The following is a 27,237-nucleotide window of genomic DNA, read 5'->3' on the forward strand; positions in this document are numbered from 1 at the left end:
CAGGAGCATTGGAAAAGAAGAAATTACTTGAAATCATTATATTTAAATAAAATAATATTTATTTTGTTCCACATGCAGTACTGTAATACTGTACACTGTAAAACCGAACAGTACAAGTAAAACAATGTTTTTGATTTGTAAACACTCAAAAATGAAAAAAAGTTAATAGTACTCTAATCGTCTGTGTTACTTGAACAAATTTGAACTTTTAAGTTGACAGCACTCGTCCGCTTTAAGTCATTTGAAAAAATAGAAAGCGTGGGAAACTTCCCCACGCAAATAGCCTATATGCCGCGGACTTCCGTTCGGATGCTTCCGGACTCTTCAGCCCGTAGCAGAACTTCCGGTTTACGTTGACGTTAACTTTAGCCAGAGCCCGCTTTCTCTGCTTTAGCTATGGCGTTTTTCACAAGATCATTGCAGGACCTGCCGAGGATAACGGTAAACGATGTTCACCGAATCATCCAGGCCACATCAAAGACACCAACGGCAAACAGAGATAAAGGATTTAAACTGTATGTGGCCAGCTATATACACAACTACGAAGGTAAGTTAACAAGCCACTGTTTTGAGTTTATCAAACGACGATAGAAGCTATACTAGCTCATTGGCTTTTTACTAGCCAAAGTTAGCACAGTGAAGAAGTAGTGTTAACAACGTAAGCAGAGTGATAGGTTAACGTCGTGAATCATTTGTGTTTCTGAAAATGCGATACCCTAACCTCCATGTTAATCACAGTTTCAAACAAGGAGTCAGGAGGAGGACAGGTCACGGTTAGGTCGGAGTGCTTCCGATCTATGAGGAAAAGCCAGAAGCCTCACTGTCTGAGTGTAAGGGAAAGTCAGCCTGCAGGTTCAGTTCAGGTTCAAAAGAAACAGGTTCCTGTTTGTCAAAATCATGTTTCTGTGAGTTATATCATTGCTGTGAATTAGATACAGATAAAACACAATCATTGCACTATATTTATCATATGGTACCTGAGATATCATGTGATATGAATACAGGTTGTACCAGAAAGAATGTAAAATGAATGACTCCCACAGAAGCAAGATTTTGTTAGGAGTTAGCAGCTATCGTTACTTATTCTGCACTGCTATTTTAAAATGAGTAAAATGAGATTAATCCTTATCAATCCTATTACATTTGACATGGTCAACTCCAGGCTAAATTGTATCAATCCCTGTATCACTTTACATATTTTAAAGTTCACTAACAAATTTTCACTAACAAAAGTTTCACTAACAAAGTTTCACTAACAAAATGTAGTGTGTGAAAGGCTGTCTGTTTTTAATTGCAGTTTTAGCTGGTACATTTTTTCTAACAAATATTTGGGTTTGTAACAGATTGTGCTAAGGGATTCTAAGCCGGTGGTGTTGGAGAGATGCCAGTGTACCTGTGTGGCCGGTACAGCTTTGTGCTGTCATGTGGCAGCTCTACTGTATCAGACGGCACACTACTCCCAGCTGAGGCTTACATCAGTTCCCCCAGTGTTCAGCTGCACAGAAACTGAACAAAAGTGGCACAAACCAAGGACCCTGGTAGCAAGCCTTTCAATGACTTCCATTTTAAGTATTGATATCTCTTGAATGTTTCTCAAACATGTTTGTATTTTGATGCAGGGTATTAAACCTGGTCCAGTTAATGACATGGTCATCATATCAGCCAGACCAAGAGAGAGGAGGCTTGCAGAAGGAATAAGGTATGTGTTGTTGTCTACTACTACTATTACTTCTTAACTCATTGAGTGCCAAAAACGTAATATTAAGTTATTGTATGTGTTCATAGCTATAACAGAGAATATGCTGTGGCTGTACAAAAATCATCAACAATGGTTTAGATTGCTGGCACTCTAGGACAAAGCTCCCGAAAACAGCTTGGCATTCAATGAGTTAATTATAACACATTTGTTTGTCTTTTTTTCCACAGAAGCAACTTGTATAAAGGAGTCAGCTGCCCTCTGCCAGACATCTCCACATTAAAAGTTCAGGAGGCATACCATGGACTTAGTGCAGATGAAGCTCCCATGATCACAGCAATGGCACTCTCCAGCAATGTTCCTCTGGTTGAGTCGATGTTCGGTCCGGTGCAGGAGGGAAGTGTGCTGTCCTATCAGCTACCAATAAGGACAGTCCCCATTACCCGTCCCCACACAGATGCCCCTTCCCCTCCACAGCTGCCACTGTCATATTACAGACTCGGACCCTCTACCTGTTCATTTGTACTTTCTGAACACCAGCACCATCATTTGGGATCCCTCGCGACATCTTTTGAGACAGCACACCAAGTGGAAAAGAGCACACAAGAGCAGAGTTCCTGCGTTGAGTGGCACCAACTGAGGAGGTGCCGCATCACATCTACCAAATTTAGAGAAGTTTGCCACACCAGGGGGGAAAGTTCTGCTGAGAACCTTGCAAAAAGGCTTCTGGGATCGTGTCATCAGACTGCTGACATGCGGCGGGGTCTTGCCTTGGAGCCTGTAGCAGTAGAGGAGTACTGCAAGGTAAGGGAGGTCAACCACTACCCATGTGGGTTCCTGATCCACCCTGAGGCACCATGGATGGGGTCAACACCTGATGGAATAGTGTATGATCCTGTGGGGCAGCCAGTGTTTGGCCTATTAGAAATTAAATGCCCAAACGTAGCTAGCTATGTGGACTGCCCTTACATTATGATAAAGGATGGGACACAAACACTGAGACAATCCCATCCTTATTACTGGCAGGTGCAGGGACAAATGTTGGTTTCAGGGTGTGACTGGTGTGACTTTGTCGTTTACACAGCAGATGACATGTTTATCCAGAGAATTCCCCGTGACATGGAAGTCATACAAACCATTAAAGAAAAAGTTGACTATTTCTTTTTTTATTTCTACCTCAATGCCTTTTTGGCAAACTAACGAATTGATGGCAGTGTAAATGTTTTTGAAGCTACTGTGTAGGAAATAAATTTCAACCTCATCAGTGAAATGTTGCTGCATTGTGTTTTTATTTGTGATGTAATGTTTAGGGTCAATGAGTAATAAATTACTTGGATCTAAGCATTTTGGTGTTTTGTATGGCTTAAGTTTTAAAAGGTAAGAGACAGTAATTAAAAATGAGACCAAACAAAAGCAGATTGACCAAAGAAGTATTTTAACAAAGTAGCAAAAGGTGTATACAAACAAATATAACAATATTTAAAACAAATATACACTCAACTCTATAAACAACTCTATAAACTGATAAGATTAAGGAATTGAAAGGGGTTTAAAAAAGGATTCTTGAACAAAATTAAGCTTTTTAAATGTACATGTTAGAAAGACCTCAGACCTCAGGCTTCTTTGCCCAAGCTTTTACCAGTGGCCCATTTTCATAGTTAGTAAGCAGACAAGCCACTGTGTAGAGTTGGTTAATGCTCCCAAAAACCCGTAGGGGAATCACTGAATCAAAGAACTTGTGCTCCTTGACCCGGCGAATGGAGCGTTCAACATGCACCCTTAAACGGGCTATGGCCTGTGTCTCCGTAACCTCGGAGGCAGACATCTGAGACCTGCCAGAGAGGAAGGGTGGCCTGTAGACCTTGCAAGGCACAATGTCATTGATGAGGAAGCCCCTGTCTACCATGACAGCCATCTCAGGTTTGAGCAGACTGAGGACACCAGACTCACGGGTAATCTGTTTGTCGCTGATAGACCCAGCAAACAGCGCGGAGACGAATGTCACTGGCCCATGTGGCGCGATCCCAATGAGCCCCTTCAGAGTGCAGTGGGACTTGTAGGAGGAAAATACCTCACTCTGGAGGAGAGGGGAAGATGGGCATTGACACCTCAGCTCAGTGCAGTCAAGGATGACTGTGGTGTCAGGGTAGTCCTTAAAGTCTGCAGGCAGATTTCTCCGTATCTCTTCTTCGGGTATCCAGATCCTCACTGAGCCGAGTACTGTGAACAGGAAGTTGCTCCAGGTTGTTATAATTCTGCTGACCGTGGACTGATGGATACTGTACCGGTCAGCAAGGTCCCGTTGCTTGGACCCAAGGGCAAGGTAATTTAAAAATAAGAAAAACTCGTCAATGGGCTGCAGGGAATGGGTAGCGTTTGACTCTGTGAAAGCTCCTCTCTGTGCTTGTCGAACACTGACCATGGATGGTAGAGAGTTTGCAATCAAGCCCCAAAAACGCATCAGTAGATCATATGATGCAAACCTAAAGAAATGGAATACAGATACAGATAATAAATAACTGTGCATAATTAACTACACAAAATGTACACAAATAACTTGAATTAAATGTACCTGGGTGGCGGTGTTACTATTACACCACAAGAGGTTTTTCTGACAGAACACACATACTGCAATCCCCTACATACAGTGTGCTCCTGACTCGTTGCTTATAATCGTCATAACATTAACATAACATTAGTGGTGTAGTCTACGTGATAGTATACCCACTTAAAAAGCATCACCACCTCAGTATACCCACTTAAAATAGGCAAGGATATGTATTATTTGGGGTTCATCACAGTATACCCACTATAGCTAACTACTGCATCACAGTATACAGTACCTACCACAGCTAACTTCTACATCACAGTATACCTACTACAGCTAACTAGAATACACTACAGCACAACATGATCATTGTACTTTACAATCTCCCCCAACACACACACACACGCGCAGGCTCAGCCTACATATCTAGAGTAGACCTACCTTGTAAAGAACCTGATATCCTTGTCCGAGGCCGCAAAACGGTGGATGCCGAACCGCTGCCTCAGTGTAAGGCCCTCGATCTGTTGGCGTAACAGGCGAATTTCCTCCCGGAGAGACGTATTTTCCTCCAACACCAAATCAACGACTGCAGCTTCAGGTTTCGACGCGTAGTCGTGTTGCATGAGGACGTCGAATGCTACGTGATCCTGTGTACCCTCCCGGTCATCCTCTGGCGGCGGTCTTTCCCTTCTCTCCCAAACTCCTGGTCTTATAGGTGGAAGGGAGAAGTTGTTCCACTCAAATAACACAGGAACAGAGCCCCTTTTCAACAGCCGTCGACCTGTTTCTGCTGCTGGTTCACGGATGTCTTCAGTTTTGAAGTGCCGGCTACACACCCGGGTGTGAGGCGTTACACTAAATTTGTCCCTGCGGATAGCGACAATCCACTTACGCCTCAGCTCCTCATCGGCAGGAAAAGTAAAAAAACTAAGTACAGTATTGTACTTTGCAGATGCCTGGCACTGTGGTACACAGCAGTGTTCGGCAGTTGAACCAGACACTTTCTGGTATTTAAAAGTTGACTTTTTCATGTCTTGTCAACTAACGTTAGCGTAGCAGCTACCTACCAAAACAAGTAGACGCCTATGCTACCGGAAGCAATCGCGGTGGCTGACATTTCAGCGGAAGGACGTCACAATAGCCTTTGGCATAAAGCGAATTGTAGCAAATGTGTAGGCGGATCTTCTGCCATACGTGGACCTTGTGTACAGCACCAACTAGCCAACGCCGAGTGACAAGCGACGCCGGCAACGGTCGACCAGCAGATGACAAGAGACGAGAACAAGAGCAGTGAAAATAGACAACGAGAGAGGAGACGACGAGAAGAGAGAAAAACCGCAATTAAACGTAAGTGGAAAAGTGAGGTGCATGTTGACCCTAAAGCACGTCCTTTATCATATTGTTTAAAAACCCGAATGTTTGAAAATATTGTCTTAGGCTACGTGACGTAACTTTATCCAGTTAGAACTAGCTAGCACTAGCGGCTAAGAATTTGGCTGCTGTATGCCAGCACTTGCTGGACCAGCCAGCGATCTAACTCAATTTGCCAATGTGAGTACTAAAAATATGAACTAATTAACCCCCGTTAGCACTTTTTAACACAATAGCTTGGAAGTGCAAGCTTTGTGGTGCACTGCTTGATAACAGGGCAGGTCCTGCAACATTATCGTTTACAGCATGTTAGCAATGTTTCCTCCATTAACGTTAGTCCACTGTCATGTTACTGACTGTCTGCACATTTAAGTCAGTAGCCTAAATTCATTTGACACGGTCACACACAGTTCATGCTCAGTCAGAATGTGTATTATTTGCATGTCAGCTGTGTAGGTGAAAACAACCATTTAATGTGCAAACTGTTCTCGGCCATTTAAGGATGCATTTAAAGTGGCATTTAAAGCGACATCATGAGATGGTGGATTGTCCTAATAGAGATTGTCAGTATGTTCAAATGTGTATTCGTCCTTCAATTCACAGATTCAGAAGTTGATGCAAACAACATTGGCATTGAGAAGGAATCAGACGTTCTTCCCCGCAGACATAGCCTATTGGTTCGGTGGTGGCCTGCAATCATGTTGGAATCTCAGGTAAGCATTTATTTTGTACAAATACTTGGAATAGATTCATTTCATGTGTGGTTCTGACCAAATGTGTTTTAAATCTTTACACTTACCCCCCTATTTTGAGTTTTTGCTCGAAATTGCACACCGCCTACTAACAATGGCCCTGTTTCCACATACTTTGACTTATATTCAAGTGCTTGACCCCCTTTGAAAGCAGAGGTCTTGTAGATTACAACTCCTCCATGGACTTAAGATAAAAAGAATGCTTTGGTTTCAGAAGCTGTACTATCAAAGAAAGGTAATCCTATTGAATTGCATTTTGTAGTTATTAACTGGCTTGACTCCATGTTTTCTCATGCAGGGATCCTCAGATGTAAATATCCGACGTGCTGTGGCGCTCCGTGGCCTTCCTTTCTACCTCCATGAGGATGATGCCACTTTTCTAAAGACATGGGATGTAAGTAAGTATGTTTTCTATTGACATGACAGTTAAAGCGTAACTGTGGCATTAAGCGACCCATGGCCTGTTGTTTCGAGGTCAACGCATGCTATTAGAATGAAAAACAATGAGAAAATTGAGTACAACATAAAGCAAATACTGGTCCAGCAGCTTAAATGGGTGGTTCAGGATTTTGGACATAGGACCTAATTTCCAAGTTAGCAAGTGTGATATTTATCAGTGGAGACCGTTTTTAACACGTTTCATCCAGTCCTCGTCTATTCAGGCGTTATATTTATTTGCCTCGGTGTACTATGGAGTGGGTAAGACTGTTTTTAGTGGCAGGCTTACACATACTGTTGACTCGCGCCAGCCTAGCACCTGCGAACTCTGCAACTAGATGGACTGGATGAAACGTGTTGAAAACGGTCTCCAACTTGTGTTGTTATCTTGGATCTTGGCACAAGGGATTATAACACCTAATCCTGTGTATTAATGTAATATCACACTTGGTAACTTGGAAATGAGGTCCTATGTCCAAAATCCTGAACCACCCCTTTAAACTAACCTAACAAGGCATTTGAACTGAACTGAAACTAAAGACAAATTCCCTGGTAGGTTATCAATAGCTGCTGGGCCACTACTCAGTCTATGTTGCACCATTTTTTTTAATTCTTTTAATTTTATTCTTACGAACAGCCGTGACCTCGAACAACAGGGCTATGTGTCGAATAACGCTGGAGTTACATTTCAAGCTTTTGTTTTTCTGTTTGTTTTTTCACCAAGAAACTCCAGGGAAGTTACTTAGTATTATTTCAAGTAATTATTTCAATAATGCAACTGCCCTGGAAAAGTTTGAAGATAAAATGTTAAACTTAATATGACATGGTATCACTTGACATGTAATGCCTATTAGATATTCAATTAACACACAATTGTTCTTTGTTCATTTCTTCAGGTCTCTCAATCGGAGTTCCCAGATATTGAGGACCTTACTGTTGAACTCATTCTGATCAGCACGAACAGTGCAAATGCATCCCTCTGCCCAAAGAAGACTCCTGTTGTTTTGGATTGAAATGATTGTTGAATTTCCTAGCATTGGTCAGGCATTTGTCATAAAGTATCTATCTATCTATCTATCTAGATAGATAGTATCTATCTATCTATCTATCTATCTATCTAGTCTTTATGCCCTTGATCTAAACTGTGTTTATTTGAATGTAGCCTCCACTACAGCCCTGTTCTGAACTCCAACCTGTATTTGTTTCCATGGTTTACATGAAAATAAAAGATTAAGAAGAATTTCACTGGCCTTTGTCAACCTTTTTAATAATTTTTTGAAACTAATCAAAATGGACAAGTTTGTTCAACTTTCTGGAAATTAAAACTTTTAAGTTTAATTAAATTTAATTTAAAGAATTGGTTGAAGCAAAATGAAATATTTCAGGCTAACATAAATAAATCCAATTAAGCTATCTAAGCTTAATTTTATTAATTACCGTGAACTCATGTAGTTGATATTTTTTTAACTTAAAAAAACCTTGTTGAACACACTCAAAATTTGCTAGTGAAGACTAATTAAAAAAGGTAAGTTTCTTTGACTTAGCAAAACCGAGTTACTATTACTTAAATTTTTTTGTGTAATCGGTTTCACCAATTATTTTGAGTTCAATTAACTTGTCGGGTTTTACAGTGTAGATTTATCAGGCTATAAGACAATAATACATAAAAATAAAAAAAACAGCCCACTAACCAATTCAAGTAATTCAAGTCAATAAATACACTGAATGCACCAATAAACTAGCAACCTCAAATGCAATAAATAAGACAAATAAATAATAAATATGATGTTGTTTAAATTAGACAGTATTTTAAGGTTAAAGTTAGATAAGAACATGTGGCGTATTCCTGTGTTCAGACGATGGTTGAAGTGGCAGTCGCATGACTGGAAAGGGATTGTGTGGCAGCAGCAGTGCTGTTGCTGATCGAGGACCTTGCAGAGGGTACCACACTCTTAGGTGATGCACTTGTGGCTCTCCTGAAATAAGATGGGAAACCATTGGGAGACCATTAGTATCTGGACTCTATTCATACTGATCAATGCCATTTGCCTTCATTTTACCATGACACTGTGAAGATCAACAAACAGAGTTCTTCATAGCTTTCTGTTCCACTGTCATTCTTTTCTGTTCGGATTTGAACATATTTTTTTTAGTATGTCACAGATACCGCTGCTAAACTATAGTTTATACAAAAGTAAAATGGAGCAGGGCAAAGTACTTTTTCTTTACACACTTGCTAGATTTCAGATTTAAAAAAAAAATGCTTCCACTCTCTGAACCAAACAGCTTTTAAACTGGTCTTGCTTGTATTGTCAAAAGATTCTGACATTTTTTGATAAGTTTGTCCCTCTGTCTCCCTGGTAACTGTCCACATGTTCTAGCTTGGGCGATTAAGTCATACGAATAATTAATTTATTTCTTAGAAATATATAAGAACATGGAATCAAACAGGGTTTGGTGAGAAAAACAAATCTATCTGACAGTATAAATACTCCTGATGGGTATTCCAGGAACTTACAGCAGGTTTTGTTTCTGTCTGATGCTTCTGATGATCTCCTGCACCCATTTCTCCTGCCAGCGACTGCAGAAAGGTCCCTCAGTGGTTTCAAATCTGTGGGAGGACATTGCTTTCAATGAGAATTTTTCACTAGAAAACTCAAAGGACTAATAGTTAGTCCTTTATTTAATTAACAAACAAACAAAATAAAGATGAGGACAGTGTAAAAACCCGGCAACACTTACATCACTGCAGCGACACATGGGAGATTTCTCTTCTGAAACCTGAAGCCAGTGATGGGTGCCGTTACTTTCTTGGTGGACACCATTGTGCAACAACTCAAGGGCTTCTCACCAGTCACTGCATGGAAAAATGACCTTCATTAGCACACTTGATTAAAGTATTAATTCAAATAGAAAACATCCAAATAAAGTACTCACCAGTCTCTAACACTGCAAGGGAGAGGAGGATGGTGATGATAGCAAGGCTACCCACAAATGGTCTGAGGAGCTGCATGTCTTCTGTTGGTGTATGATGATGCCTCTTCACTGAATGAGCTCCTCTGAAGACCCACGGGTTGACTTGACTGGAGTTCAGTCTGAGGACCTGCTTTTATGGTCTACAAAAGAGGAACTCCCACATGAAACTCCCCACTCGTGCATCTATTTATAAAATACTGAGGAATTCCCCAGACGTAGTGCCTTCTCTCTATTGCATTAGGGAGCAGGATATGATGCCATGAGCCAGAGCACGGTGAGGTTGCCTTTTGCAATGACACTTTTTTGGGAAGGGCTGTCAATATCTTCTGACACTTCATTCATTACAAGCTGGCCTTGTTGCTTGAAGTAATCATTCTGGTTTTATGCTTTTAATTGCCAATTAAATGTGCATGGAATGTTTTAATTTCAATGTATTACTGATGTGCTAAATGCTTTGTTTTGAGTACCGGTATGTAGTCCAAGAGTACAAAATGAAGTAGAAGAGATGTGAAAGCTGAAAGAGATGTGTTCCTTTGCTTTAAATATCTTGCTATTTGCTGCCATTATGCAGCACCATTGTGGCTATAGGTCTTTTAGTTTGTTACTCATAGGTCTACCAATGAATTGGATTTAGTGAGATTGAAGTTGAAAAGGATTATGTCAGTTGATGACTGTCTTGATGATGAACTTGCTCATGAGCCCGCCACATACACACTCACACACTCTACACTCATCATCAGAGCCGGAAGGTAGAAAAAGCAGAAGGATGCCAGAGTTATCTGAAATGCTGTAGGAGAGGCGCCAGGAACTTTGTCAAAGCTTGTCTGGCATGTTCAGACATGTTCTTCTGTCTAGTTTGCATTTTTAGATATCCGCTTAATTGGCACTTTTTCCTTTTTATCTGAAAATCTCTGTATTATTTCAATATGTCAGTGGTATATAATCCACAGTATTTTAGTATGTGCAGATGAAAAAGGATCAAATTTAATGTACCTTAACACAGACACATCTGTGAGACACAGCATGTGTCTGTGTTAAGGTACATTAAATTTGATAGCAGCAAGGTTTAAAGGTGACGACATGCAAGCTCTCTGCTCTCAAAGAATCACATTTAGGATAGGAAAGTGAATCATTTTAGCAGCTGGCCAATTAAACTATGCGTGCTCTGCTCACTAACTGTAATTTATTAACTCATTTAACAACTTAAACACAAATCATAACATTTTAAATTAATATAAAATAATTATATTCGCGTGAGGAGGACATTTGGTTTTTTTTGTGCCTATATCTTTACAGTTTTTTCTGAATGCTTAAACACATTTTTTGTAACTATGGCTTTTTTTGCAAAACTCTACACACAAATGGCAAAACCACTCACTGAGTTCGCAAAACTAAAAGCACAAACACTGCTTTGCACTCCGTTTGCAATTTTGTAACATACACTTTGCACAACTGTAGGCACAATGGCTATTATTTACACTATTTTGCCAACCCTCTGGCACACTTTCTCATGTGAAAACTGTTTTAGATAATTAGTTCACTTTGCAATCAGCCTAAGCACTATAAATAAGCCACAGGTAATGTACAATGGGTACAATGGAGTGAGCAGGAACAGTGAGAAGAGAAAGAAATAGGCCTTTTACAGACAAAAAAAGTCTACATGTGGGGATATTGTCATGTCAGGCCTGGATACGTCATTCCAGAATATATTTTTCCCGGTGCCTTGGACTAGGACATTGCATGTGATGTAGACAGAATTTTGAGAGAGACGACCCGATGTAGACTGATTTGTTTTGTCTCAGTGAAATGCTATTTTGTGTTTTGAAATGCTATTTTGTGTTTGAAAAACACACTTGTGTGTAAAAACAGTAAACACTAATACTTGAAGTTTGGATCCCTGTATGTTTACAGAACTATGACAAAAGTATGACCTCAAACTGACATAGTCTACCTTGTGCACAGAGAAAGCAAAAGCCAGATGTGTTTTTTATTCATACCATCAGTGTGTTGTTGGCACATTGTGTGCTTACTATTGTGATGGCTTGTGTTTACTGTTAGATACGAAAACACCATTTTTACGAAGGTGTGAAGAGTTAAGCAAGGTGTGTTAGCTTTTTCAAGAGAACTACAATGTTTTGCTGATTGGGTGAGAGGTTTTGCCATTTGTGTGTAGAGTTTTGCAAAAAAAGCCATAGTTACAAAAAATGTGCTTAAGCAATCAGAAAAAACTGTAATAATGCCTTTCCTTTTTGACAAAGAAGATCATTCAACAAAATAGCCACACACAAACATAGGAGTCATAAACAGACCGACATATGAATCAAAATAACAGCTGATCCAGTGGACTGAGCCGGGAAATGTAATGTTCCAAGAGGCTGGTGGACCGCTGGCATTTTGCTCATCGGTTCTCTGGCGGTCCGCTGGCGGGTTGCAGACAAATTGCCCAATATTTTGCCACTATTGGTCTAAAATATTTTTCATTTGTTCAATTATACTTTATATATCATTTTATTAACTTTTCTTAATATTCATGCAAATTAAATTTAAAGAGATGGTGGTCCAACGGCGGACCACAAGTGGCTTGAAAATTCCCCACCTCCAAAGTGGGGAATGACAGAAAAAGGTTGAGAACCACTGGGTTAGTTCAAACATTAGCCAAACATAAGGGTTGGCTTCCACCACATTATAGCCTATACTACTATTTCAAATTAGAACATTCTCCCAAAAGAGAGACTTTCAACTATAGTTCCGTTAGGACTAGGGATGTAGCCTAGTGGAGGCTAAATGCACGTAAACACCGTTTAAGCACCTCCTGAATTTCGGAAATAGCGTTTACGCAAAAATAGCGTTTACAGAAATAGCGTTTCCACCTAAATTGCGTTTATCCACTTAAAGAAGCCCTATGCAACAATTTTAGCAAAAATGACCTTAATTATTCAGGTTGTGAGTCGGTCTGATGGTTCTACAAGACTTTCTGGGTTGTTTGGTGGGTGCTTCGTCTCCCTCTATCGCTTCTCTGCGGAAAAAACTAATATGCAACTTTCTGAACCCGGACCGGGATGTGACTCAGCGGAAGTATCCAATCGCACCCGAAAATGTAGTCAGATTGTAGTTTCTAAGAAGACTGCAAAACGGACGCCGACTTGGCTTTGTTGCTGTAGAAATTGTAAGTAGTCTACCCTTGGGTGAACTTCGTTTTTGTAATGGTTTGATAGTCTCTTGAACAAAGTGTTTGCTTGACCGTTTTATTGTGAGCCCTGTATGTGTTTAGCTTGGTTTCTTGATGGCTAGCTTGCTAGCTAGTGGGGGTTTAGCGTAGCAGTCACTTGCTACCGAAGCTGCAGGGGGAGTTATGTCGTGAAAAATGCGGGCCCAAAAAACCCAGAAACAGCGAAGGAATAACCAGACCTGCATAGGGCTTCTTTAAATAGCATACCGTTCTTAAACTATTCTAAATTAAACTCATGCCATTTTACAATTGTATAGTTTCATATTGTTAGTTTCATATTGTTGAATCTGGCCTGGGCAATACAGTTTATGCATATTGCGCTACATTATGGTGTCAGATCAATCGTCTTGCGGGCGGCAGTCAGCAAGCATCAAAGATTAGTCACACGAGTAAACGAGTTTGGATAATGAATGTTTTTTTAAATGGATATACGATTTCTGAAGCGTCAAGACAATATGCCAGAAAACGGCCTTGACTACAAGCCCAAAGTGAGTGAGCCTCAGAAACAATACAATTCATGGTCATGGGTGTATTTTGGGCCTAACATCCTTTAAACCGAAGAGAGTGACATCTCAGGTTCATCTCATGTCATCTCATTCCCTTTAACAGCAAGCAGCGCAACTTCAAACAGTACATCAGTATTTTGATAGTCAGCGGCACATTTGAAGGAATCAAACTGAAACACAACTACCAAAGAAACACTAACCAGGCTGACAGAGGGAGAGAAAGAGAGAGAATGGTAGAGGGAGAGAAAGGGAGGGAGAGAGACAATAACAATATATAGGCCATCAAACAAATGTACACTTAACATTTAATTCAACTTCAGCTCTGTGCATATGACAAAAGCCAAGAGCTTTGTAGGAACACAACTACCAATTAAACATTAACCAGGCTGGCAGAGGGGGAGGGAGGCAGGGGGAGAGAGAGAGAGAGAGAGAGAGAGATAATAACAATAGGCCATCAAACAAATTTACACTAAAAATGTAATTTAACTTCAGCTCTGTGCATGACAAAAGGCAAGAGCTTTGTAACACAACTACCTATGAAACACTAACCAGAGGGGGGGGGGGGGTGAGTGGGAAAGAGAGAGAAAGAAAGAACAACCCTAGAACAACTTACTAACCATTACATTTGGTTAAGCAATCTACAAAATCCCATACAACATAATTATGTGTATTATGTATTTTCATCTGATTCTTCAATATATGCAACAAGCTTACCAACATTTTTGTTCAGTTTGTTCATTTCAAAGTTTCCATGGGGAATCTAATCTAATTTTTTAAACGAAAAAAGCAATTATTTAATGCAATTAATAATTTAGGTTACAATTTTTAACATTACCCACCATTAAGAATTCAGAGGCTGTTTAAGTTCTGATTTCAGTGGGCAATTCGGTTGTAACATTTCAATAGCAATCACCAACACCACCCTAACTTATGAAGACGCCTTTTATAGTTATTGCACATCTGAAATCTCTCCATGATCTGACAAAAAAGGTTTTGTTTTTCGCCAGGTAATACACAGACAGTCCTATTGGCATCATGCATGCCACAAGATTTTCAGCGCTATTGCTACACCAGTAGGAGGATAAAGGGCCCGCGACCTAAAGCAATTGTTTTTCAGTCCTTGTGCTCAATCGTGCACGAACCGTATGGGACGGACAGGGAATAGCCACAGACCTTGATCGATGATCTTTGATAACTTCTACCCAGTGATGTAGTACTCGAGTCCGGTCTCGAAACCGATTTCTGCTTTCTCGGACTCGACTCGGACTTGTTCCTTCAAAGACTCGGTCTTGACTCGGTCTCGGACCACAGTGGGAGGAGAAGGACTCGTAATTTCAGACCGAGTCCTCGAGACCAACGCATTTTTTTATGTTCATATAAAAAAAAATCAAAATGAAATTTCACAGCGGCCACGTCTTTGCCCCTTGCGTTGGCCTTGGTGCCTCCTTCTTTCAATATTCTGCTTTGCGTCCGTTTAATAGTGATTTTTATTTAGCCTATAGCCTGTCAAAATAATCTTAGCATCACAGCGCAAACTAATTCAGTCTTACACAGTGGAGAAAAGGACAAGCATGGCAAGACAGAAAGTGCGTCCAAATTCACCCATTCTTCTCAGTTGAAATACTGGCAATCGCTAAGCCTACTCATCACACAGACTCGACTGTATTTGAAAACCAACGGACTCAGTCTCGACTCGGTCTCGACCCTTCAAAGACTCGGCCTTGTATCGGACTCGGCATAGGCGGTCTCGTCCCCATCACTACTTCTACCCATGGTATGCGTGGTATGTCCGTAGTTGGAATACAATTGGAATACTGTCTTTTATCTAAATCTTCATCAATCTGTTATCAAAAATAACCTGTAGGCAGTGGTAGGTGGGCTTAGTGCACTGTAAAAAGGAAGTCAGGGCGTTGGTTGAAACACAACCAATGGCTGTCCAATTTATGAAACCACATTACGTTACAATTATAAAACAGTATAGTTTTGAAAGAAACACAACCATATTGTGTTCAAATAGTCATTCCAATTGAGCAATCTGTTTATCTAATTGAATCACATAAGGTAAGCATATACTGTGAAAAAAAGGAAAAGAGGGTTTGTCACAGTAACTAAACCACAAAACATGAAATTAAACAAACTCATGTTTTTCTTTTAAACACAATGCTATTACGTTGAAATGACATACTTTGTCACAGCAATGAATTTATCCAACAGAATCATATACGATCATTGTGAAGCACCTTCTGAACCAGTAAGGCAAACACATGCCTTGGTGTCCATTTCATTGTGTTCCCATGAGCATTTGCAAAAGCACTGAGATAATCACGCAGCTAACAGTGTTGCCATGTTCTCACATGGGTTTTCTTGAAAGAGGGTTATGCACCAGTAGAATTTGAATCAAAGCAGAGATCAAACAGGATTCAGATTTGACTCACTTCCATCAGGTTAAACAATGTGTGGTAATTTCAATGAATGACTGAATACCAATGAATGAATAGTCGGTGCATGTGTCTGGCTTGGTGACTAGACTACTCCTATGCTTGGCTGCCTGGCTTTACAGAACCCTGTGATTCATTGGCTGGCTCCTTTCTATTCTTTCTGGGGAGGATCATACATCCTCAACAGGGGTAATAAAAATGAGGACAATTTAAGAGACCACAGATTAATATTTATTTTGTTGTGTACACTTATTACATTGTACACTTATTACATTACCTAAGGTGTTCAACAATAATTACAACTCAGAATTCAATAAATATTTAGGAACTGAATCCTTAAACACAATAAATTAGACAAATAATAAATTAGAAATTGTTTAAATTAGGCAACATCTTATGGTTAAAGTATAAATATAGAAGAGAACACATTGTGGCTTCCCCGTAGTCTTCCTCCCTCAGAGGCTTGTGTTCATACGATGGCTGAAGTGGCTGTTACGTTACTGGATAGGGCTTCTCTTGTCGCACCAGTGCTGTTGGTGATGGTGGACACTGTAGAGGTGACCACACTCCTCATGGCATTCCTGAAAGAAGATTAAGACAGATGAGTGCTGTTTAAAATATTTTTTCTCATGTGACTGTGAGGATGATCAACAAAGTCAGAACTCTCTCTTTTTGCATGTCTGTCAGGTTAAAATTAGTACATGCTGAAACTTATTTTACCAATAACTTACTAAAACTTGATTGTTCAAAAATGCTTTACATAAAAACGTCTGTCAAATGATTCATGAAAATGCAGACAGAGTAGCTCTTGATTGAAACCTAACTTATTTTGCGTGAACTGTGCAAATGGACCTTCACTCTGATATATATATATATATATATATATATATATATATATATATATATATATATATATATATATATATGTTCTTCTTATGGAGTCATGAACCATCTTCATGGGTATTCCAGGGACTTACAGCAGGTTTTGTTTCTGTCTGATGCTTCTGATGGTCTCCTGCACCCATTTCTCCTGCCAGTGACTGCAGAGAGGTCCCTCAGTGGTTTCAAATCTGTGGGAGGACATTGCCTTCAATGAGAATTGTTCACTAGAAAACTCAAAGGACTAATACTTAGGAAGAACAATACAAAATAAAGATAGAGACAGTGTAACCAACTAGTCAAAACGTACATCACTGCGGTAACACACGGGGGATTTTTCTTCTGAAACCTGAAGCCAGTGATGGGTGCCATTACTTTCTTGGTGGACACCTTTGTGCAACAGGTCAGGAGCTTCTCACCAGCCACTGCAAAAGGAAAGAATGTGAATCAGTCAATTGGATTGCCACACTGGATTAAGCTATCAAAACTCTAGCAATGGCAAACAAACATATACGAATAGTGTAGGTACTCACCAGTCTCTAACACTGTGAGGGAGAGGAGGATGGTGACGATAGCAAATGGTCTGAGGAGCTGCATGTCTTCTGTTGGTGTATGATGATGCCTCTTCACTGAATGAGCTCCTCTGAAGACCTATGGGTTGACTTGACTGTAGTTCAGTCTGAGGACCTGCTTTTATAGCCTTAAAAATGGGGAACTCCCCACATGACCGGATCCGTGCATCTATTTACTTCTGTGGGGAAATCACTCTCCGGTCAGCACTTTCTCTGTCTGGACTCAGGAAGAGTGATGTGTTGGGATTTTGCAATCCAAAATTATTCATAAGACTTAGTCAGAGGAGCTTACGCATGTGTCCTTTTGCAATGGCCCTAAGGAAGGGCTGCCAGCAAGTGAAGGTGTGGGATAACCAGAAAGAGTGTGACTGAAAGAGAAACATTTAATTTATATTCCCAGCTTCTGACCTTTTTCACTTTTGACACTATTAAACTACATCATGGCTTTCACTTAAATTACTGCTGGAATGAATTATGTTATTTGCATCATTTTAAATTAATGGGCAGATGACAATTTAACATGGAGTGCTTTAGAAGTAAATTAATGAATTTGGTTATCTTTATTTATCTTTATATAAAACCTAGATGGAAAGAGATGATGTCAAGTGATGACTGTTTTTATCCCGCACTTGCTCATGAGTTCACCGGAAATCGAAAGGAGAAAAAGGAGAAGGAAGCCAATTTTTACTTGAAACGCTGTCAGTTCACAGACTGAAGAGGTCTGGCCAAGCTGTTCTCATATAGTCTGCAGTATGCTACAGTTTATATCATTATCAGTTTCATAAGGTATCATTTATATGACATGAGTTTGTGTCTATTCAGGTTAATCAGCTGAAACTCATCATCCCTGGTTTGTTTTATTATTTTACATAAACACACTGTATGTTCAAATCTAGTCCCATCAGCCTGCCTGATGGGCTGTTTGGGGTATTGACACCATTGGAAAAATCTTACAACTGACGCTATGGGGTTGCCGGTTCGAACCCCGACCAGTAGGCACGGCTGAAGTGCCCTTGAGCAAGGCACCTAACCCCTCACTGCTCCCTGAGCGCCGCTGTTGATGCAGGCAGCTCACTGCGCCGGGATTAGTGTGTGCTTCACCTCACTGTGTGTACACTGTGTGCTGTGTGTGTTTCACTAATTCACGGATTGGGATAAATGCAGAGACCAAATTTCCCTCACGGGATCAAAAGAGTATATATACTTATACTTACTTATACAGTGCAATACAGTCTATCCCTCAAATGTTGCATGGACTTTTCATTTTCATCCCCCTGTATTTAGTTATGTCTCTCTCTCTCTTCCCCCCCCCTTCTCTCTCTCTTTCTCGGTATGTCTTAACAGGGCAACACCTGTTTTGGTAAGAGTATTTTGTATGTCTGTGTGTGTGTGTGTGTGTTCATCAGGAATCCCCTAATATTTAACAAAACTAGATGTACCGCATAGCGGTACATAATATGACCGCCGCTCAGTCCTGTACATCCGTTCCGCGAAAATAAATCACACTTCAATTTGTCTCCATATTTTACTCCATCCCCCACTCTTGAAACTTTTGTGTATGTTTGTTTGGCATGCCTGAGTGTGTGTGTGCGGCTGCACAGAAAGTAGCCTACTGGTGCTGAAAAGGTGAATAGATTGTAGAATAGCCAAAGAAGATGTAGCATTGTTATAAAACCTTTAAAATCTCTAAACAATCACAAGTAGGGCAGTTCATCACAGTTCATCCATTGCAACTGGATTGATGAAAGGTCACTTACACCTGTAGGCTACATTGTATTTGGGAAAAGCAAAAGGTATCAGCATAATTTTATTTATTTATTTATGTATTTATTTATAAATAAACAAAAACATCTCTGTCAGTTCCATGCCGTTTTCAACAGCTATCAAAAACAAAGGTCATTTTTGGATGGATGGATTTTTTGTGAATGTTTCTTCCTACATAAGATTTTAGTCGTCTTTAGTTCATGTAATATTGTCAATGCACAAATTAAGTAACAGTAGTCTGAAACGTTATTGTTAATTCACAAATTAAGTAACAGTAGTCTGAAACGAAATGCTGTTTCACATCTAACCAGTGGTGCAAATAACTGACATGTCCAAATGGGCCTTGATGAAATGCGTCGCTAGACTGTTCATACACATTTTAACGGCCCAAAGTTGAAGAGCTGTTGTCCGATATTGTTCGTGCAAATATAGGCTGATTCATGTTCCCTTGCATTGTGTAACTGAGGTCCATGGCTAGTCTGGCTTTCACCAGACCAAGCTCAATCTTTTAAGAAATCAAAAAATAAATAGCGGGCAGATCAGGCTGGGTTCACCCAGCCTAGTCCATAGGCACCCGATAGATATTGTTTAATTTTCCGATTGAGATATCCACGCTCTGGCTATTCTAAATGCAAAAATGCATCAGGGAGTTATGACAAAACTGTAACTAACAAACTAGATCCTAATAGAAAGCTGTTAGCTTCCCTAAGCTACAGGTAGGCTTATAAGGTAGGCCTATTTACAACATAGGCTAAATTGTCAATAGGCTATGGTGGCGACACAAATAAAATTTCCTTTGGAAACCAATGGCTTACGCCTTACAGTATCAAGCGGACTTAAACTGCCATATTGTGGCGAAAAGTTGTAATAAAAATCACGCAGCTCCATGAGTAAAGGAAAGCGCGAATGAAGTAGCCACTTCTAAATGGGACCCCACTACACAGTAGCTTAAGGTGTGTTGTTGCTAAAGCAGCCATAATGAAATGAAGGTGTCATTGTTTGGATACTTCACACACACGTGCTTTTTAATTTCACAGACTACAACTACCAAGCTGGAATCAAAGCACATCGATTCCCCTCTCACACCCTGCACGCACTTAAAACAAAATAAACAGGCGTCTCAGTCTCACGCATGTATAGGCAAAACTGTATCAGACCGGTGTAACGTTGGTAAATCTTCCATTGCACAGAATGATTTTTGTAGCACGTGCAACAAATGACAGTCGAAATATACAATTACAGTGCTGCTATCAATTTGCTTGGTATAACCGCATTTATAGTTTTCTACAGATGCAATCAATCAAATTGGCCTCCATCACTCAACCAACGCTAACGGTAACATTACCTAGGTCCTTATTGATATTATAAGATTAACGTACCTGCAGTAAAAACCAAGCATGTCCGATAAACATCCTCAGATTTATTTCGGCTTCAAGAAGAAATGGGAATTACATTTCATGTGAACATTGTCCTATCCTTATTAGACGTTCTCTGCGGTAAACAGTCCTTGTAGGAAGCGTCCATTGTTTTTCCAAAACACTTTTAACTTCCAACAAAATTACGTCTCACTGCAACGATGCGCCATCTAGTGGACAAACGACTACTTATCGCCAATACTGGAAATGCAGCCATGATGATGATGATGAATATTTATTATGACCGCCGCTAGCATAGCTAGCGAAGCGGTCATATAAGGGATTGGTAGAGTTTTTTTTTTTTTTTTTTTTTTCCCGTCATCTACTTCCTGAATTTTTGGTCAACGATACCCGGGACACCGAAACACATGCACATGAAATTTGGTGGGTATGTAGCCCCACTAGACTTTTACGGAAAAATTTAGTTTCGTCCCCGGGGTCCACTCCCCCCCCCCGTTCTGGGCCCCCCGAAACCCAAAAAATGCAAATTTCCTAAATAACTAACTGAACCGTGGCACCGAGGATGAAGAAATTTTTATGGTATGTTGGTCTCAAGGGCCCACATTTATCTAGCCCATAATCACCCATTTGTGATTTGCACCCCCCCCGGTAAAAAATGAAAATGCAATATCATTCTGTTTTAATCGCCCCTCTCTTCAGTAAAGACATTCAGAACTGCACCAAATGTTATGTGTATGATTGACCTGACATTCTCTGGGGGTATGCCAAGTTTCGTAGAATTACATCCATGGGGGGGTCTAAAAATTAAGTTATGTGTACATTTAGTGACTGTACACTCATTGGCCTGTAGATGGTGGTGCACACATAATACACATGCACACACACACAGGCACCCACATACTATCGGTATTAGAACGGCCGATACATAATTACAAATTCAGTAGGATTAAAAGAAAGCCAAAATAAATATTCATCATCATCATCATGGCTGCATTTCCAGTATTGGCGATAAGTAGTCGTTTGTCCACTAGATGGCGCATCGTTGCAGTGAGACGTAATGTTGTTGGAAGTTAATCTAAAGTGGGTTGGAAAGACACTACGCTTCCTACAAGGACAAGACTGTAGGCTACAGTAGTTTACCGCAGAGAACGTCTAAGGGTAGGATGATTTCTGCATGACATGTAATTCCCATTTCCTCTTGAAGCCGAAATAAATCAGAGAATGTTTATCGGACATGCTTGTTTTTTACTGCAGGTAGGCTACATTAATCCTATCAATAGCAGAACGTAGGTAAAATAATGTTACCGTTAGCATGGTTGAGTGATGGAGGCCAATTTGGTTATTGATGTATTTGTAGAAAACCATAAATGCTTTTATAGGCTACCAAGCAAATTGATAACAGCACTAATTGTATTATGACCATAACCTAGGCTACTAACAGGAGCTAAGTGAGTTAGCCACAACACGTTCGCTACGTGATGTTTTTTTAATGGAAAATATATAGGCTACCTGAAAGATAACCTGTCTATGATGCATCCTAAACACCGGGCTGGGACATTTCTGCTCAAGGTCTCAAAAAGCATCTGAGTCAACGTTCATTCCCAAACACCCATATAGGCTACTTCAATCCTCTATTTTCAAAGGTGATTCAAGTAAGGAAGAGCATGGCTCAAAGTAAAGTAACTGAAACTACATAAATTCGTCAAAGTGAATAATTTGTGTCAACTCGCCGCAATGTAGATTTATTAACGCACCCGTGATGATCTACATCTCCATTTAAACCAGATGTTTTAGAGCGCACGTTGAGATGTATTCAGGGCAGGGCTGTACCTACACATATTTGTTGCACGTGCTACAAAAATCATTCTTTGCGATGGATGATTTAGTACCAACGTTACACCGGTCAGATACAGTTTTGCCTATGGCTATTCCGTGAGACTGAGGCGCTCTTTGTTTGTTCGAAGTGCGTGTTTAGGGTGTGAGAGGGGAGTCAATGTGCTTTGATTCCAGCTTGGTAGTTGTAGTCTATGCGATTAAAAAACACGTGTGTGTGAAGTATCCAAACAATGATAACGATTTCATTATGGCTGCTTTAGCCACAGACCTTGAGCTACTGTACAGTGGGTTGGGTTCCATTTAGAAGTGTCCACTTAATTCACCCTTTCCGTGATTCACACAGCTACGTGAAATGTATTACTACTGATATGCAAAACTATTAACTTTTCACCAAGAGGTGGCAGCTTGATACTGTAAGGTGTAAGCCATTGGTTCCAAAGGAGATTTTATTTGGGTCGCCAGCATAGCCTAGTGACAATTAGGGCCTACCTTATATAGCTTATAGTTTGTTAACAGTCACGGTTTTGTCATAACTCCCTCTATGCATTTTTGCATTTAGAATAGCTCTAAAACCGGGGGGCGAACACGTCGCAGGGGGGGCGCCAGTGCGTGGATATCTCAATCGCAAAATTAAACAATATTTCTATCGGGCGCCTACCATGGACTAGGCTGGGTGAAAATCAAAAGATTGCGTCAAAAGATTGAGCTTTACCATGGACCTCATAGTTGCAAAATGCAAGGGAACACGAATCAGCATATTATTTGCACAAACAATAACGGACAGTAGCTCTTCAACTTTGCCAGTTAAAATGTGTATGAACAGTCTCGCAACGCATTTCATGAAGGCCCTTTTGAACATAAACTTAAAACGGCATTTTGTTTTAGACTACTGGTATTTAATTTGTGCATTGACAATACAGCTGAATATCATTTGAACTAGATGACTAAACTTATACATATGTAGAAGAAGAAACATTCACAAAAATCCATGACATGACCTCTCTTCTTGATAGCTGTAACTGCATGGAACTGACAGGGATTGTTTTGTTTAATAATAAATAAATAAATACTTTATGCTGCTACCTTCTGCTTTTCCCAAATACAATGTAGCCTACAGGTGTACCTTTCATCAGTCCAGTTGCAATAGATGGACTGTGATGAACTGCTCTACTTGTGATTGTTTAGAGATTTTAAAGGTTTTATAACAATGCTACAAATTTTTTGGCCCAGAAACAAATCTATTCACCTTTGCAGCGCCAGTAGGCTACTTTGTGTGCGGAAGGTGTGCAAACACACATTCCAAACAAGCATACACAAAAGTTTCAAGAGTGGGGGATGGAGTAGAAGATGGAGACAAATTCATTAATATTATTTATTTTCGCGGAATGGATGTACAGGACTGAGCGGCGGTCATATTTTGTACCGCTATGCGATACATCTAGTTTTGGCTTTCTTTTAATCCTACTGAATTTGTAATTATGTATCGGCCGCTCTAATACCGATAGTATGTGGGTGCCTGTGTGTGTGTGCATGTGTATATGTGTGCACCGCAATCTAGAGGCCAATGAGTGTACAGTCACTAAATGTACACAAAACCTAATTGTTTTAGACCCCCCCATGGATGAAATTCTACAAAACTTGGCATACCCCCAGAGAATGCCAGGTCAATCATACACATAAAATTTGGTGCAGTTCTGAACATCTTAACTGAAGATAGGGGCGATTAAAGCAGAATAATATTGCATTTTCATTTTTTACCGGGGGGGTGCAAATCACAAATGAATGATTATGGGCCAGGTTGATGTGGGCCCTTGAGACCAACATACCATAAAAGATTCTTCATCCTCAGTGCCACGGTACAGGTAGTTATTTAGGAAAAACTACTTTTTTTGCGGTTCAGGGGGCCCAGCGCGGGGAGGGAGTGGCCCCCGGGGACGAAACGAAATTATTCCGTAAAAGTCTAGTGGGGCTACATACCCACCAAATTTCATGTGCCCCGGTGGTTCGGTGTCCCGGGTATCGTTGACCAAAAATTCAGGAAGTAGATGAATGGAAAAAAAAAAAAAAAAAAAAAAAACTCTACCAATCCCTTATATGACCGCTTCGCTAGCTACGCTAGCGGCGGTCATAATAATGCTCTAAAATTCAACATGTGTAACTTGAGCTTTTGCAGCTTTTAATTCCAAACCGATTGCTACAACACTCCCAGTTAGACTAAAGAAACATGCCTCTACTGACCTGGAAGTTGAAACCTCCAATCCAGGCCTGAAAGTTGTATTCATCAGGAGATTGCACAGAGGCCAGGCTGCCTTGCTGAGCCACACAATAATTCTGGACAGAAAAAAGGAGGGGATATAAGATATGACCGATATAGTCATTATACATGTGAGCTGAATCATTTTCCAGTCTAACTGCACGGTTTTATACTTCCTCATATTTAGAGGTCACAGTATTGTGTTAGTCCAGTGGTAGAATGTCCATTTGCCTCTGGTCATTGTACCTTACCTCGGCACTGAGCCAGCTCCTCCTAGAGGTCACCAGCAAAAAGCAACGGGAACCAAGTCGGAACCAGCCAGGAGGACACAGGGCCATGGGATCTGCAACTTCAGTGTCTCAAAAATGGTCTCAATCAAGATCAGCATTGACTGATTTATTTATATCAATATGTTACAATGAAACAGTATGTCATTCAGTTTATGTCAATGAAGTAAATTATAAACAGTTTTGAATATTTACATTAACCAGGAGACAGATCCTCTTGAACTGTAGCCTCTTTAGTTTCAGAAAAAAAGCATGGTGTATTTGTATCTCATGACATCTATCAGTACATCGCCATCACCCCATGTTCTTCACCAGCAGCTAAGATGATTCTGCAGATCATTGTCATACCTTCAGGCAAAGGGTCCTCCACCATATTGTTTACCTCCAAAGTTTCCTCTAGGAAAAATAAAATAGTACTATCAGTCTATCATTTAAAACATTCATTATATGCCATATGATTCTTACAATTTTGTATATGCCAAACATCAATTGGATATTTACAACTGATTGTACTATGATTGAACTATGACCTGGAAACATTTGTCTAGCCTACTCAATGCCTCACCTGGAACAGTGTTATCTTCAACTTGAGTCTCTAGAACTTCTGCTGCTGAGATAAGACACCACAGTGTTCACAAAAGATTATCCAGATGGTAATTATCAACTTAACAGGCCCACAACATAGCTGTTCTAATGCAAAAGCATACGCCTTATATGTCTAAAGCTGCTGTTACTCCATTGAAGGGAGAAAGATGGGGCACACCATGTGTCAGTGTCTGGTTAAAGTCTATGGCTTACCTGAAGTAGCAAGGGTAGCAGCAAAGTCTATGGCTTACCTGAAGCAGCAAGGGTAGCAGCTTCGCTGCGCGGCGGTCATAATTATGTGATCTGTGTTCATTCTTTACCCAAATGCCATGGTTATGTGAAGGCAAATTTAACTAGAAATGTAATGCCAGAGGAATTACAATAGTGGATGGAAAGCTGCTGGCTTAATACTTAATACAAACCCTCGTACCAAAAAACCTTGTGCGTTCTTCAGATATAACACTCAAGGTGTATAATATTATATATTGTTTTTTTTTCAGCAAAAAGAGTCTAGGCTATCCAGATCAGCCATCATTTCATGTATTAGTACTAGCATTGATTTTATTTTTATTTTTAAAGAATTAACATACAAAAAGCGTATTATAAAAATTATTATATTTTGACATGTATCTCACTACAGCAAGATCATAGGGCAGACTGTCCTGAATCTGGCAATTATTGCCATGTTGGAGGGATACTCTGGGACTGAGCAATTTACAGAAATATGTGGTGTGTGATTTACGGAAATAAATGCCATTTTTTATTTAGTGATGAAAAATTACCTTTCTGTGCTCCATATGGACACAAACTGATTTGACCTGACTTCACCCGAGTTTGCGTATTAGCCTGCGTGTGTATGCACTCATAATGATTCTCAACTTTTTACTGCATTGCCATAAACAAAGTAAAGGCAAAAAAGGTGTTTCTTTGTTGAACAAATTGGGATGCAATGTGAGCCTTGAATTGGATGCCATGCAGGAATTTGCTAGGATCTCAAAACCGGATTATGAACATGCTTTGCAATAGAGAAACACACGATAGCGTTGGATTATCAACATGCTTTGCCACAAAAACAGATAAAAACGCGGGGTAAGTCCAGCTATATGAAGCTATTATTCTTCGTCTGTTTTATAACCCAGAAGGATGTATGTATCAAATGATAGCTCTGTGTCTCCTCTTTCATCTGACATGCGTGGCATATCTATCTGATCACGGGTCCGCGAGTAATTCAAACGAGAGTAATGGGTGTGCAGTGTTGGTTTGTGTACATGACGTTATTATTTTGCAGTCACTTTGTCTGTTTTTATAAGCCAGAAGGATCGATATACATGATACCAATGAATAGTCCTGTGTCTCCTCTTTCACCTGATATGCTTGCCATATCTATGCGATCACAGGTTCGCAAGTAATTCAAACGAGAGTGATGGGTGCGCAGGTGAACGGAGAGAAGTATAGGCTGTAAATATGATGCAATTTGATTTAATTTCATGATTTTTTTTAATTTTCATACTTGATCGTACAGACAAGTCTCGTTGGAAAGCTCCACTTCTGCCCTGTCACACTATAAAGGTTTCATCTCGCTGCGATGAACAGTTCCGGAGCAATGTAACAGAGAAGAAAGGGTGTGTTTTTTGACGCACTTTGCGTCAATCGGGTTCTAAGGGTTAAAGGAACACGCCACCCAATGTCAGTAGTAATATATGTTCTTACCTTAAATTTCACGAGTTGAG

General features: G+C 40.1%; 1 protein-coding gene and 1 long non-coding RNA gene across 2 annotated transcripts; both read left to right on the forward strand.

The window, feature by feature from the left end:
- Window positions 1–284: 284 nt before the first annotated feature.
- LOC143135196 (uncharacterized) lies at window positions 285–2,966 on the forward strand. The gene is made up of 4 exons (XM_076295910.1): window positions 285–547; window positions 1,344–1,538; window positions 1,620–1,699; window positions 1,927–2,966. Exons 1-4 carry the CDS (start codon window positions 449–451, stop codon window positions 2,894–2,896), a joined length of 1,344 nt encoding a protein of 447 aa, XP_076152025.1. The 5' UTR covers window positions 285–448; the 3' UTR covers window positions 2,897–2,966.
- Window positions 2,967–5,439: 2,473 nt separating this feature from the next.
- LOC143134235 (uncharacterized) lies at window positions 5,440–7,154 on the forward strand. Its single transcript, XR_012988612.1, has 3 exons — window positions 5,440–5,591; window positions 6,219–6,328; window positions 6,666–7,154. It is a non-coding gene; the product is annotated as an uncharacterized LOC143134235 (long non-coding RNA).
- Window positions 7,155–27,237: the final 20,083 nt, after the last annotated feature.

The sequence above is a fragment of the Alosa pseudoharengus genome, unplaced genomic scaffold (genome assembly GCF_046254945.1).
Source record: "Alosa pseudoharengus isolate Yale_2024_CS ecotype anadromous, Long Island Sound unplaced genomic scaffold, YU_APseudo_1.1 YU_APseudo_1.1_scf_2, whole genome shotgun sequence".
In the NCBI taxonomy this organism is placed as follows: Eukaryota; Metazoa; Chordata; class Actinopteri; order Clupeiformes; family Clupeidae; genus Alosa; species Alosa pseudoharengus.

What these genes read in the sequence shown, in the direction of transcription:
- LOC143135196 (XM_076295910.1), top strand. Translation starts at nt 449, where the DNA reads ATGTTCACCGAATCATCCAGGCCACATCAAAGACACCAACGGCAAACA. An exon ending in GGCACAAACCAAGGACCCTG is followed by an intron (nt 1,539 to 1,619) that starts GTAGCAAGCCTT and finishes ATTTTGATGCAG; the next exon opens with GGTATTAAACCTGGTCCAGT. An exon ending in AGGCTTGCAGAAGGAATAAG is followed by an intron (nt 1,700 to 1,926) that starts GTATGTGTTGTT and finishes TTTTTTCCACAG; the next exon opens with AAGCAACTTGTATAAAGGAG.